The sequence below is a fragment of the Marmota flaviventris genome, chromosome 8 (genome assembly GCF_047511675.1).
Source record: "Marmota flaviventris isolate mMarFla1 chromosome 8, mMarFla1.hap1, whole genome shotgun sequence".
Classification (NCBI taxonomy): Eukaryota; Metazoa; Chordata; class Mammalia; order Rodentia; family Sciuridae; genus Marmota; species Marmota flaviventris.
The window spans coordinates 96,043,687-96,059,320 of record NC_092505.1 but is presented as its reverse complement, the minus strand read 5'-3'; the positions used below and the strand labels follow the sequence as shown (position 1 = coordinate 96,059,320).

Sequence of the window (15,634 nt, the reverse complement as noted above, 5' to 3'; positions counted from 1 at the left end):
TTACTCTGGAGAGTAATCTAACTCATCATTTGCAATCAGGGCCTCCGAGTTCTGTTTGTGTTTGCTTTTGCTCTTTGCTTTGCTACTCGTCCGGCTGTTTGTCTTCGCATCTGACATCTGTTGGTAATAGAAGCCTTTGTCTTCCGCCGGCCCGCCCCAGTCCTCCTGGCTCTCGCCCTCAGTGGCGTAGGAGAAACCGTCCTCCACCGAGAAGGGCTCATCCACGTCGTAGCGCTGGTACGTGCTTTGATGCAGGGCCTCCTCGCGGGCGCTGATTTCCAGGGTGCTGTTCCAGATGCCGTATCCAAAGTAGATGAGCACACCTGCAGAGGAAGGCACAGGCGAATGAATAAGAAGTTGCTTGGGGATCAAGGACACTAGCAGAGGAATCACCTTCGCTGAAACCAGAGCAGGAAGCAATATGTATTCTTGGATCTGTGGAGTGTCTAGAATTAGATGCTGTTTAAAAATTAGGAGATCTTGATAGGGTGTGGTGGCGCATGCCTGTAATCCCAGCGATTCAGGAGACTGAAGCAAGAAGATCGCCAAAGTTCAAGGCCAATTTAGAAAGACCCTGTCTTGAAATAAAAAGGGCTGGGAATGTAGCTCAGTGGTGGAGTGCCCCTGGTCATTCCCTAGTAGGGGAAGGGGTTGGGGGATGATCTTGCTGTAAGCATAATACAGCTTCCCTAAGGTCAAAAAATCTGACAACATTGCACCCACATTCCTATGTGGCAATTTTTGGCTAGAGGTGAGAACTAGCTACCTTTTAGACAGGATACAGACCCACTTCCCCTGCTGACATCCCGTTCATTACTGTCATATAACTGCTAGCCAGGAATTTGCATTTTCTGGCCTGGGTTAAATATTTATGGATCAGCAACAGTATATTCCCAACCTTCTCATAACATGTTATTATCCCTTGCCTTCACTTATGGACTCTGTCTCTTGTTTCATGGCTTAGCAACATGTATGAATCATTTTATTTCGTATCTTACCATTTGTCAACTTGCCAATAGCATAATACATTGCTGCCCTCCAAGTTGCCCACTTTCTTCTCTGGGCTTTCAGAGTGTCTAGTGCACAGCACTTCTGTGGCCCTTAGAACATCTGTTGTGTGATTATCAGCACAGGGTGTTTCTGTTTTATAGGCTGCAGAAAACTGGCACTCAATGTTTGCTAAATGAATGAATGAGAATTCCTGATGAGCATGAAATGCCCAGTGCAACTTCTCTGTGTGGATTCCATCCAAACGAAATTCACCTCCCTTATGGGCTCATGCTTCATTTCTATGATCTTTTTGGAGTCATATGATAATATAGTTTGAGAGCCCCCGTCTTCCACTTTGAAAGGCCCATGAGAACCAGAGTGGTGGCAGCCATAGGGCAGGAGGAATGAGAGTGTGGGCTCCATGTTCAGTATCCTGCCTCTGTCACTGCTAACTGTGCAACCCTGGGCTGTTACTCAACCTTTCAGGTTTCTGTTCTGTAAAACTACGAGTGTCAGAGCAACTATATAAAGTGGGACTGCTTGAGGATGAAATGAGTTAAGTGATAAGCCTCAACCCTGCTTGTGCTGGAGAGTCACTTGGGGGAGTTTTTGAACAACTCTGATACCCAAGCCCCATCCTTGGAATTTGGATTTAATTGGTTTTTGGTATGACCCCAATGTAGTTTTTTTTTTTTCTTGGTACTGGGATTGAATCCAGGGGTGCTTTACTACTGAGCTATATCCACAGCCCTTTTATTTCTTATTTTGAGACAGACAGGGTCTTGTTAAGTTGCCAACCTGCATTGAACTTGCAATCCTCCTGCCTCAGTTTCCCGAGTTGCTGAGATTATAAGCATGCAGCACTGTACCTGGCTCTAGTTAAATGTTTTTTTTTTTTTAATATTTTTTTGTAGTTGTAGATGGACACAATATCTTTATTTGATTTGTTTCATTTTTATATGGTGCTAAGGATTGAACACAGTGCCTCACACATGCTAGGCGAGTGCTCTGCCACTGAGCTACAGCCCTCATAGTTAAGATTTTTAAAAGCTTCACAGGTTATTTCATTGACCAGGTTGAGAACCCCTGGGACAAATTGCCTGATGCATATTCTCTACTGCCCACTAGCAGGGCCCTGCCACTTGGGTCCACCAGTCATGCAACCTCTTTCAGACCCTCAACACCCTCTTCTAAGTGGCACTGGCTCCTTTGACTTTACTAACCCTTGCTCCTTTGTGGTATCTGCTTGGTTGTTTGTACAGAACCACAAGTTAATCCTGCTTTCCTGTTCTGGGCTTGAGAAATCTTGCTCCCTTTTGCATCCAAAGTATGTCTTTTTAAGCTTGGATTTCTCCCTCCTTGTCTCAAATGACATTTCCCCTTCCTCCTCCCCAGTGCCCCCCCAGTGAAATAAACTTTCCAGGAGCCAAAGTAAGCAGAGATTTATAGTCCTAATTGGTAATAAATCCTAGAGTTAATCATTTGCAGATGTAGCTATTACTGCTCAAATAGCAACTTCATCTTTTTGAGCATGGGTTTTTACTCTTTCTTGTCTGGTGGGGGGTGGACATGGGAGGTAGTTATTATTCTTGTGAAGAACAAGGCATCACATTAAAGCTTATTCAAAAGGGCCAATGGGCCAGTTCTTGGAGAATGCCTGTTTGAAGCATGTCTGGGATCTGAAATGAATTTTAAGTGACCAAGTGGAACCAGCAGGCACATACCTTGTTTTACCTGATTTTGCTCTTTTGCTATCTTTATTTCTAGATATCTAGGCAGGTGCCAAATCTTACCGCCTACTCCTGCTTGGTATCTATTATGCCATTTCTTTTCTTTCTGATCCCTTACTCTGACCCTATTTATAGATGGGTCATTTTCCTTTCGAACTGACTACAATTTACCCCTTTCCCCTAATTTCCTTCTTCTGCCACTACACAGGCACTACAGAACTCCATCACTGGTAGACACCTATTTCTTTTTTTCTTTTTTTTAAATTTATTTCTTACATACATGACAATAATGGAATGCATTACATTCATAATTATCCATTCACACCTATTTCTAAAAGGCCTTTCCCTTGCCCCCACCTGGAGTGGGAATTCCACTGGGAATTCTCTAAAAACGTTGGTGTGATTGCTCATAGAATCATAGACGCTTGAGTGGAAAGGATCATATAAGTCATCTATGTATTTTAATGTCTTCACTTAACAGAAGAAACAGACTGGCCAACATGAAGTGACATGCCCAGGCTCCTACAGGGACAGAACTGTCCTTCCCTATGGGTAAGGCCTTTTTCATATGTAATCTTTCACATTTCTCTTCCCCAACCTGTCTTATAAACATGCTTATTGCAGTAAATATTCAGTAAGTGCTTAGGTGTTTTTAGGGAGTAGCCAGGCCTGGGAAGAGCATGTTTGTGCACATGCATGTGTGCTTGTGTTTGTGTGTGTGTGTACAGACCATGATTACTCTGGAGAAGGCAACCCATGGAGACCTGCTCCATAAATATTTATGGGTCTTTTAATGTTTTTCTAGCCCCTGCAGTTCCAAAGGTGTGTCACTCTGTCTTCAAAAATACTATTCAAATATGGAACTAAGAAGAGCCTGCGTGAGGCAGCCTGAAGGAACAATCCGTCAGTCGGCTCAGGCAGAGCCATTTTCCCAGGTCTTGGCATTTTGTCCTTTCTGCTGGGTTCTTGAATCAATTCGGGAAAAGTGGTATGAAGCAGAGGAGGGGAGAAAAGGAAATATTGGAGGTGGACAAAGAAACAGAAGGGAGCAAATGAAGGGAGTGAGGGAGGGAGGGAGAGAGGAGAGAAACGCGCTCTACCATCTGTCACACATAAACAAGGGCTTTGTGTGAGGAGTAAACAGCGCTGCTAAAAGCCTCCTGTGTGGAAGCAGGGTGTTTTGTTTTGTTTCTGCTCCTTTTTTTTTTTTTCCCACTTGGCTTGGAGAACTGTGCATGAGGTAGCTTCTGAAAAATCTGCCGGATTCTGGGAAACCTGAATTATCTAAACTAAACTTCGCACAACACCTGCGTGCTGAAGCTTTCTAATCATGGCAGTGAAGCTGCCCCTCTCTCCTGAGGAGCTTGAAATGTTACACAAATACTGTCTTGTTTAGACTCCATCTGGCCTGTTTGGGAAGGTGTGATGCGTGTGTGTGTGTGAGTGTGTGTGTGTGTGTTATGGGAGAGGTGGTCATTATGAACATCTCACAGACAGGAAACTGGTGGGCAGGAAAATTAAGGGACTATCCCCAGCAATGTGGTGAGAGACTGGACCATAAATCCTTCCAGGTCCTCGTGCCCTAACACAGGGGGCTTGGCCCTCTTTTATTTCTCCCATGGGCCAGAGGAGGCTCTGAGGTACATATTGATGGGAAACAATTTTGCACTTTCAAACATATAGGAAAGGGTGATGAATGGTATAATGAGTCCCATGTCCTCCTCTCCTGCCTGCTTCTCTTTAGGTTATTTTGAAACAAGTCCCTTCTATCGTGGGTTTCATCTGTAAATATTTAAGTATCTTTAAAAATAGGTCCTTTGAAGACCACTATTTAGAATCATTATCACATCTAAAAATTAGTAATAATTTCTTAAAATTCTCTATTATCAGTAGTATTAAAATTTCCCCCAATTATTACACATGTAGGGGAAAACTTTCCACCTTATGAGCCTACACACTTCTTCTACCAATGCTACCATTACTTGAAATAGTTTTTGGGCACTGTTATTTAAGAAAGTCATTGGTCTTGGCATCATATTCTCCTGTGAACCCTTACAGATAGCCAAGTTTTATCTTTTGAGGGTGGATTTGATTATCCACATAAAACAGAAGTGGAAGCAAGCTTCAGGAATAAGGTAGCTAATTAAAAAAATAAGCTTTTTTTTGTTGTTGTTCTACCTCAGTATTGTGTTCTACCTGTTCTTATCCACTTTGATCTATTACTTTGCAATTACACATCTTCTATTAGTAATGAATTATTTAAAGTAGGTGTGGTGCTAAAAATCAGAAGGGAGTAGGCTTTTGTGTTGTAGCAGGGTCTGGAGGCCTCCCTGTTGGGCTGCAGTGGTTTTCTTAGTTGTTGGGTTACACAGGGTGCGGTCAGGGCAGTGAGCCCAGAAACGCATCAGCATTTTAACAACAGCCCGGGTTGCACCGGGGCTCACCGGGCGAATGCCAGCCCTGGTGGGGGTTCTGGCAGTGGGTCCTGTGAAAGGCTGCAGTGAAGGGGGGATATTCAAAGGGAGGCTTTGGCTTCTTTTCCAGGCAGAAGTTCCCTGGTGAAGAATGTACCTATGAGAGGTTCAGGTTAGACAGGATAAAGAACCATGCCTGTAGCAATCGAATGGACTTTGTTTATATAATAAAATATTCTGTGATCTTAAAGCCCTTAATGAAGAAGTACTGTCTCAGCCATCATCCCAGAGTGATGTCAGTCACTGAAATAGCGTTGGAGCTCACATCTCCGGATGCTAAAGCTGAGGGCTGTTCCTGGCCCACTCAGGCTCCCCTTGAGAAGATTTAGGAATGTCAGGCCTGCCTCTAGATGCTGGGGTGCCTCAGTATCATCAACCAAGCACTATTCCCCTATTTGTGTTGATCCATCCTGTGCAAGTTAAGCAAATGATCCTCAAACTATAAATGAGAGGGGTCCGGGGAGGTGGATCTCCAACAGGTGGGAGAAAACCTAGAACAAAAACTGAACTCTGAAAAGAGACTGGGTACCATAAGCCATAGCAGTAGATTTCTGACTCTGTGGGTACAAACTCGTGTTGAAGAACAGGTCTCTGATCTCTAGAGTCCCCAGGGAGTTCCTTGCCCTCTGTCTGAAGCTCCATACTCAGGACCAAGAGGAGAGGGGCCACTTGACCTCAGGCTGGGTGGAGCTGCCTCTTCCTGGGGTGTACTTTCCAGCAGGAAGCCCTGCCTTCCACAGATAGCTGAGGCCCTCTGTTATGCCCGGAGGGGTTTTTATTTTGACTACTCTGGGATCAACTTTCCAAAACAGACATTTGCCAACACAGGAATGGAGACTGGATGGTAATGAGAAGGTGTCCTCCCCACCCACCACAGTCCCCACCAACTCCCACTCTTGCTGATGATTTTTTAAAATACCACTGTGTCCTGTTGATTGTGATAACAATGAGGTTTGTTTAATATGGTGTGGTCAGGAGGAGCAGGCTTAGCATGCAGTTGAAGGGAGAGGAAGGTTTTCTCCCTGGTCTTGCAACTGCTCCGAAATGAAACCCTGTGACTCTATGCTCAGTTTCTCATCTGCAAAATGGAGTTAGAGACCCTTATTTTATTTGAGGCATATAACAGCCATGACAGGTAACGCAATCCTCTTAAAAGAATGTGGAGCCCGTGTGTTGGCGCATGTCTGTAATTCCAGCTACTCAGGAGGCTGAGGCAGGATGATGGCAAGCTGGAGACCAACCTTGGCAACTTAGCAAGACCCTGTCTCAAAATGAAAAACAAAAAAGGGCTGGGGATGTAGCTCAGTCGTAGAGCACCTCTGGGTTCAGTCCCCAGGGCTGAAAGAAAAAAAAAAGGTGGGGGTGGGTGGGAATCATCCAGTAATATGAACCAGCAATTCCACTTCTAACTTAACAAAAATTCTAGAGATATGTCTGTATGTGTCCACCAAGGACATGCACAAGAATTCATAGCAGCTGTGTTCTTAACATTCCCAAACTGGAAACCACCTAATGTCTGTGGACACTGAAATGGATAGACATTGTGGTGTATGAAAGAGGTGAAGGCTAGCCAATGACACAAATAAACAATACAAATAAAACTATAAAACTACAAGCAACAATGCCAGTGAATCTCACAAACATAACGTTGAAGAAAAGAAGCCCATTGTCCCCTGTTGGTGGCTGGGTATCTGTTCCAGGTAAATGTTCAAACCAGCTCCAGGGCCTTCTACCTCTGCAACAGTTCTCTCCCCGGGCATCCTTTTGGCTCAAAGGTAGTCAACATTCTGGCTGCCACTGGTGGCAGAGCCCTGCCATTGTCCTGGCTCTTCCTGCCCATGCATCTCTGGTTGCCCTGGCACCCACTGCCTGCAGGCAGCCCCCTCTATTGCAGGATTCATCTGCATACACCCTCTTTCTTGAAATGGCATCAGCCCTGTGCCTTCCTCATCCTGGACTTCATGACTTTTTTTTTTTTTTTAGCATGATTTTGATGTGGAAAGTACAAATTGTTTTCTGCTCTGCCTCTGAGAAGAGTTTCAGACCTATCTATGGGATGCGTCATCAAGAATTTGGTCATCTTGGTGCCTTCTCTGACCCAAATTCATAACCCTCTCCTTCCCTCCTCTTCTTTCCCTAACTTTATGCTCAGTTCCCCATCTGGTCAATTTCCAATAGGACTTCAGATGATAGCTCAGGTAAAGACCACAAGGGTGTATCTTTTCTTTGGGATTTTTACATTTTGGTATGGGATTTATGAAGTCCACTGTCCAAATCCCAAGTTCTGCATGTTCTCTAAATCTATAGACAATCATCCATTCTCCTCAGAGGGATTGAAAAAATATTCCAAATGAGACCTTTGCTAAAAATCAGAAGGGAGTAGGCTCTCAAGGTAAGGGTGCCAATGAGCAAGGCTACTAGATGATTAATTCATAGTAAAGGCCCACAGAGCACAGTAAGCCTGAACCATGTCCTGGAGTCCCTGCTAGTTTCACATTCCCCCAGACTCTGCCTAACCCCTTGAGATGTTCTTTTACGATTCTGCATCAGCTAAAAGGAAATGAAGGCAGCTTTGTGTTCACTTTGTTGGGATTAATAAACATTTACTGTTTGCATTATTGCTCTTGTCTGAAGGAGAAGAAACATGTGCTGGGTAATCTTGTTGGAGATTGTATTACATTTTACTCTATGAGTTATGCTTTTCTGAAGGTCAAAAGCTTAGCAAAACATTGTTACAAAAATGCTATAATTAAGATTCATTTAGAGAAGGTTGAATAAAAAAATGTATCTAAGATTATCAAGTTATGACTCAGCTTAACCATGTAAATTTTCTTTTTAAAAAGTAGCTCATGTTTCATAAGAAGCTCCATTTAAAAATATCTCTACTGCTCTTCCTAGGAAACTTATACTGTGAATAGAGAATTTGAGAAGAAAAATCGGATCTTTTAGAGGCTTAGAAGTGAAGATATGGGGTATTTATTCTATATGATCATTAAACATTTGATAAACCATCCGGGTGGGGTGCATGCCTGTAATCCCACCAGCGCGGGAGGCTACTCTGCAAAGTGGGCTGGCCAGTCTCAGCAAAAGCAAGGTACATCCCTATACAGCCCTATTTTGTATTTTTATTTAGGGATGTTGCTCAGTGGTGAAGTGCTGCTGAGTTCAATCTTCAGTACTCCCCTCCAAAAAATTTGATAAGCCAATTTGGGGTTCTGGGATGACTATATTTTAAAATTTTGTAAAAATTTCTTTTTGAAAAACAATTTTTGTAATGAAATTATTTGCCCTGCTTGTTAATCTATTCTTCTTCTCTTTAGAGCAGTGGCTTTCAAATTTGAACATCCATTAGAATCCCTGTGAGGGCCTGTTAAACCCTAAATAACCCTCAGAGATTCTGATTTGGTGGGTCTGGGATGGAGTCCAAAATTGCCCTCTAACTAGTTCCCTAGTGATATTGCTGCTGGTCTGGGACCACACTTGTAGAACCATTGATCTCCATCATTGTAAACCTCACTGCCCACTAAAATTACCTGGGGGAGCTTTCAAAAGTACCCCAAACTTAGCTAACCCAGGCCAATTGAATTAAAAAATCTATGGGGGGTTGTGTGGGGGAGCCTGGGCTTACAATATTTCTAAAGGAACCCACAATATTATTGATGTATAGCCAGGGTTGTCAATCCTTGGTTGCCTTAAAAAATGCTTGATACCAAAGCAATTAGCAGCAGCTGCCCAGAAATACCAGCCATTTTCCCCAAATGTGGTTTGTGGGCTGCGCATCATGATCAGTGTGGTGCTCGCTGTCTGGCCAGCCCACTCTGCAGGGTGGCCTCCTCCTGAGTCAGTGAGTAGCGGTTTCTGCAGGGACCTTGGAGTTTGTGCTATCAGCAAGATTACAAGAGGCGTTCAGGGAGTTTTCCTCCGTTTGATAATTAGAAGGGCAGCCTGAGTCAGTACATGTTCACATTGTGCTTTGTGATAACTAGTCTGTCCACACTGGCAGACAATGAATCATTTTTAGAATTTTCAAAAGAAAAGCAGGAAATAAATATTTCTTATGACTTTCTCTAATGTTTTCTCATTTGCTCCCCAAGCAGGAATCAATTTAAGGATGATAGAATTATCTGCATTTTTACAGATGAGTAAACTGAGGTCCAAAGAAATTAGGTGAATTTCTCAAAGTCATAAGACAGGAGGTAGTGGAGCTATCTATTGTTTGAAACTAGTGCTAATTCCAAAGGTGAGGGCCCCTGCCACCTCCCCAGTTTTGCAAAATGCCTCTGATGCTCCAGAAACCGTAGGTATGCAGAATCAGTTATAGAATGTGTGAAAAATGAACATATGAGGACTCTTGTTCAGAAAGTATAAGGAATTCAAGATGGCAACAGCAGAGCCTTAAACCAAGCTCAGGAGGTTGTGCACAGGTTGTATGCCCACAAAGCTGATCCTGATGCTAAGTGTTAATCCCTACCAAACATTTTTTTTTTTTTTTGGTGGTGCTGGGGATCAAACCCAGGACCTTGTACATGTGAGGCAAGCACTCTACCAACTGAGCTATATCCCTCGCCCTCCACTAAACATTTTGATCAAATAAGAAAGTCTGCTATGTAAGGGATATACAAAAAGAAGCTATGTAAGGGACATAAAAAAAGTTAATAAGGAACTTTAAAATCAGGCTTCTTTTAGGTGCTTAGAGGCACCTGGTAGATAGGAGCCCCACAGCTGAGTGTGAGCATATTGGATTCTAGTAACAGCCCTTCAAATAACTTCCTGTTGACCTTGCATGCTATCCAATTTCTTAAAGCTTTGTTTACTCTTCTGTAAGCCCATAGAGGGCAGGGTAGGGAGGTAGTGGACTACATTAGTGTCTCCCCACCTCTAGTTATTTATATGCCACATTTTTAATATAGTGGTTATGACCATGGACTCTGGACCCACCCTTCCTGAGTTTTAATCTTGACTTTAGTTAAGTGATCTCAGGCAAGTGCCTCAGTTTCTTAGTCTGTAAAATGAAGACCGCGAGATTAAATATGTAAGATGAGTAAATGAATTCACTAATAAAGCCTTCAGAATGATGGGTGATGTGTGATACATGCTTATTAGTATTGTTACTATAAATCATATGGAACCTTTACTAGTACTACTAGTACAAATGCTTTTTTTAAAAAAACATGATTTGCTTTTTAAGTTAAAAAATCATCTATAGTTTTGTCCTAAGCAAAACTATCTGTGAAACCCCAGATTCATGTGTATGTGTGGTTTTTTTAATACATGTGAAAATCTAGGACTATGGAGTATTCTAGAAAGTTCATTTAATGTCTCTCTAAAACCAGCTGAAATATTACCAATGGGATGGGCACCACACTGTGGGTGGCACTGTGCTAGCGATGGAAGCCCCTCCAGCTTTAATCATCTGTAAATGAGGGAATGTGTATCTTCTTTCACTTGACATATTCATGACTGAAATATTTCTACCCACTTTGGTCACTTTTCTCCAGAATAAAATCTTTCCATTGGTTAGCTACATGTTCCAGTGGCAAAGTATTTAAACAGAGATGAGAGATTATAAGTAAATAATATAAATGGTGAAAATATTGATGAATCAGTGGAGTCCTCTCAAGAAATCTCCTTAAGTCTAACAAGGGAGGAGACTTAGAGCAGTGAAAGATTGGGACAAAATACAAACAGGAAGGCACAGAGTGGCCTGCAGAGGCAAGGAATCTGCTGGAAGACCCATGCCATTTTCTTTGACTGCTGCGTTTTACCCCAGTTTCTTCTACCTAAATCTTACATCACAGGCCCTGTTCAAATTCTACCTCTTCAAAGTCCTTTTTGACTGTTCTAACTTGAAGTTCCTTTTTTCCCCCATTTGCAAAGTACTGTATAATAATGTAAGACATATTTCTTAAGCATACAGCATAGGCACTGTTCTAGGCATACAGGACACATGCTGAACCCCAGTACCCCAGCCTAAAGCAGTGGACAAGTTGCTAATGAATAGGAAGGAGTTCTGTTCCCTTGCCCAGGATGGTTGATTCAGAGATTGTCTTGCCCCTTGCAGGGGGATACTTAATCTATTGCTTTTATGTTCCTCAAAGCTCTGAAGGATCCTTCTTAAGTATTTGTTATCAAAGAAGCTGTGTAAGGGACATAAAAAGAGTTAAATAAGGAACTTTAAATTAGGCTTCTTTTAGTTATCTCAAGTTGTCATGAATTCAATCTCTGACCTTCTCATAAACATCAGCAATTGTTAGATATGAAAAATCTGTAATACACATTGCTCAGAAGTAAAATTTGGAATTTCAGAAGAGGTAAGACCTTGAAGTCAATGAAAGTGACTTTACAGAACAACTTGAATTCATATGTAAAGCTGTGAACAGTTGATCTAAGAGAGTCATATTGGTTATTAACAACAGAAGAGAGACAATCAACAAGGATGATGGCGTGGTGGGCACTCTCCAAGGGAATGGTTGGAATGAAGAAAATACCTTGGGGGAAGAAATGAAAAGCTCTTGAATATTCTACAAAAGTCAGTATGAAGTGAAGGCTATTAAATGGTACCATGATAGCAATGTTGTCAGAAAAACAATGCCCTCAAACCCACATTTAATCCATACTTTGTTCATTTTAAAAACTAGAGTATAATTGTTCTTCTCATTTAATTTTGCCAAATGAGAAACAAATTTTCATAATTTTTTGTTTCATCATTTTTATTTTCTTTAAAAAAGTTTTAAAAACATTTTTATTTATAGATGGACACAATACCTTTATTTTGTTTATTTAGCTTTTTTTATGTGCTGCTGGGGATGGAACTCAGCTAGGCAAGAGCTCTACCACTGAGCCACAACCCCAGCCCCTCACCATTTTTATTTTTTACAGCAGAATTCCAAGCAAACTCTTCCTCTTTCTTGTGTCTATGCTATTTTTGTCCCTCCCCTCTTTTATTTTTTTTAGAATATTTATTTTCTAGTTGTAGGTGGACACAATACCTTTATTTTATTTATTTATTTTTATGTAGTGCTGAAGATCAAACCTAGGGCCTTGTAGGTGCTAGGCGAGTGCTCAACCGCTGAGACACAACCTCAGCCCCCTCCCCTCTTTTAAAAAATGTGTTTATTTAAGCAAATTTTTTTCTGATACTAATTATCCTTGCACAAGAACTTCAGTCATTCACTATTCAATTCCATCAGGGTTGATCAGCATTATTCTTCCAGAACCAATGACCAAGAACAGCAGGAAGGAAGGGGACAACTGGCTTTCTTGATTCTAATGCAGAGAGCAAGGGTTCAGTTTTTCACAGATAAAAACACTTCTAAAATTCATTTAGAAAAATAAGAAACCCAGAATGGCCAAACCAATTAAAAACAAAAATAAATGCTGAAGGCATCACAATACCTGACTTCAAATTATACTACAGAGCTGTAGTAACAAAAACTGCATGGTACTGGCATAAAAACAGACACATAGGCCAGTGATACAGAATAGAAGACACAGAGACTAAGGTGCCAAAATCATATGTTGGAGAAAAGACAGCCTTTTTAATAAATGATGCTGGGAAAACTGATTATGCATACGTAGAGGGAGAGATTAGTTCATATCTTTCACCCTGAACTCAGAGTGGATCAAAGAACTAGGAATTAGACCAGAAATACTGCAATTTCTAGAAGAAACCACAGGGCCAACCCACCAAAATATTAGTGCAGGCATTGACTTCCTTGATAAGATCCCTAATACTCAAGAAATAAAACCAAGGGCTAGGGGGCTGGGGTTGTAGCTCAGTGGTAGAGTACTTCATTAGCATGTGTGAGGCACTGGGTTTGATCCTCTGCACCACATAAAAACAAATAAATAAATAAAATAAAAGTATTGTGTCCATCTACAAACAACAACAACAACAAAATTAAAACAAACAAACAAACACCAAGGGCTGGGGTTGTGGCTCAGGGTGGAGTGCTTGCCTTCACATGTGAGGCACTGGGTTTGATTCTCAGCACCATGTTAATAAATAAATAAATAAATAAATAAATCAATAAATAAATCGTGTCCATTTACAACTAAAAATATTAAAAAAAGAAATTAAACCAAGAATCAATAAGTGGGATGGAATCAAATTATAAAGCTTTTGCATAGCAAAGGAAACAATAAAGAGTGTGAAGAGAAGCCTACAGAATGGGAGAAAATCTTTGCTAGCTACTCTCTGACAGGGGATTAATATCCAGAATATATATAAAAAACTCAAAAAGCCTCCACCCCCCCAATGATCCAATTAATAAATGGACAAATAAACTAAACAGACACTTCTCAAAAGAAGAAATACAATGATCAACAAATATATGAAAAAATATCCAACATCTTTAGCAATTAGAGAGATGCAAATTAAAACTACACTGAGATTTCATTTTACTCCAGTTACAATGGCAGCCAGTGAGAATACAAAAAATAACAGATGCTGTAAAGGATATCAGGGAAACGTTGTTAGTGGTGTTGTAAATTAGTATAACTGCTATGGAAGCTTCCTCAAAAGATTAGGAATGGAATTACCATTTGACCCAGCTATACCTCTCCTCAGAATATATCCTAAAGAATTAACACATGCATACTCATGATTATAGTAGCTTAATTCACATAAGCCAAATTATGGAACCAGTCTAGCTGTTTCCATCAACAGATGAATGGATAAAGAAAATGTGGTCTACATACCCAATGGACTTGTATTCAGTCATAAAGAAGAATGAAATTATGTAATTTGCAGGAAAATGATGGAACTTGAAAGCATGATGTTAAGTGAAATAAGCCACATTCAGAAAGCCAAGGTCATATGTGGAAGCAAGAGAGTAAAAAGAGGGGGCAGGGGAAAGCAAGCAAGCAAGCAAAGGTCCATAGAACCAGCCAGATTTCTCTAAGAATGGAGGTGTCTAGTCCAGTTAGGAGGTAATTTTGGGATAAGCCTGTTCAAGACCTTAAAAAAAGGCTCCAGGGGAAGTTGCTTACCCACAAAGCACCAGACTGCAAACCGGATCCATGTGATGGTGGAGAGCTTTAGCATGAGATAGATGTTCACCAGCATGGCAAAGGCAGGCACAAAGGGGAGGCAAGGCGCCATGTAGGGCAGCTTCTTGGGGTTCTCTGGCTGCTGCAGGATCACAAACACCAGGGCGCTGATCAGCAGCACCATCAGAACAACCAGAAGGATGGCCCACCAGCTCTGCTCTGAGATGTAGTCAGAACCAAAGATGATGAAGGAGCAGAAGATGAACATGAGGATGAAGAGCAGGAGCACGCAGATGGTCACCGTGTGCCCGGTTGCTGCTGTGGGCCGGTCCATTTTGCCTGGAAGACCCAGTCGGATTCTCAAGGTGTAGTAACGGGGCCCAATCAGCTTCTTCAACTTGATGAGATAAATGTTTTCAGATTCATCAGCTTCTATGCCTGTGGTCATGTCCACGGTGCCATAGTTGGGGTGGTTGACATTGTAGGTGGACTTGTCTGATTTCCCAATGAGCATCTCATTGTCTCCCAAAGATGGTAGGTTTTTGGCCCCACATGTATTGGTGGCCGGGCTGGAAAACTCTTCCCCTTCACTCACAGGAGAACAGGTTTCCTTCTCACATTCGGCCAGAATGCCCTCCTTCTTCTTGGTGTGCTCCTCAGACAAGAACTTGACAAAACCATCAATGTCACTCTCAGGTTGGTATCGAAGGAGCAAGACACAGACGGAGACCAAGGTGTAGGCAAGGAGTGTGCCGATGGACATCATCTCTATCAGGTCTCTCAGGCTCACCAGCAGCGAGAGCAGAGCTGCCAGGAACCCTGACACAATGCAGGCCACCACTGGAGTCTCTGTGTAGGAGCTTACGTGAGCCAGGAACCTGCAGCAGAGGAGCAAGCGGAGAGTTAATGGCATGCCACACAGATGGTGACTGATTCTAACATGGCCAATGTAGGGGACCAGAGTGTTTGTAGGTTTGTGTGGTTAGCGCCTCCTTATCCTGCCCTTCCAATTTACTTGTGCACACTGCCTTAATTCTAATTGCTATTTCTACGTTATGGGTTGGCTCCTGGAGTGTCATTTAGAGAGAATTCACTTTAATTCCTTGATTTTGAGGCAAACGTCTTCATTAAATTTTCTATTCACTATGAGACAAAAAAGGCGGAATCTAGGAGGTCTGTGGGAGATCTAAATTAGAGCCCAAGGGTATGCTGGGAAAAAGGGATGGTTAGAGGAAGTCATGCAACTGCTTGGGAATCCCCCGAACCTGTAGGTTTGCAGCATCAGCATCACCTTTAGCTTGTTAAAAGTAGATCTTGTCAGGTTTTACCAAGATCTGCTACCTCAGAATCTCTCAGGGTGGTGCTTAGCAAATTGCTCTTTAAAAGACCTCTAAAGGGTTCTAGAGCTTGAGAAAGACTGCCTTGCAATAAAAGTACAGAAGTGTAGCT

The 15,634-nt window shown here is 42.0% G+C and overlaps 1 protein-coding gene across 1 annotated transcript in view; it reads right to left on the bottom strand.

The window, feature by feature from the left end:
* Positions 1–15,634, bottom strand: part of Slc7a14 (solute carrier family 7 member 14) — a 52,238-nt gene continuing 36,604 nt past the window's right edge. Inside the window, exons 6-7 of the mRNA XM_027942209.2 lie at positions 14,186–15,063; positions 1–323 (exon numbers count right to left, since the gene is read on the bottom strand). Coding sequence (XP_027798010.1) covers positions 1–323; positions 14,186–15,063 — 1,201 coding nt within the window. The remainder of the gene's footprint in view (positions 324–14,185; positions 15,064–15,634) is intronic.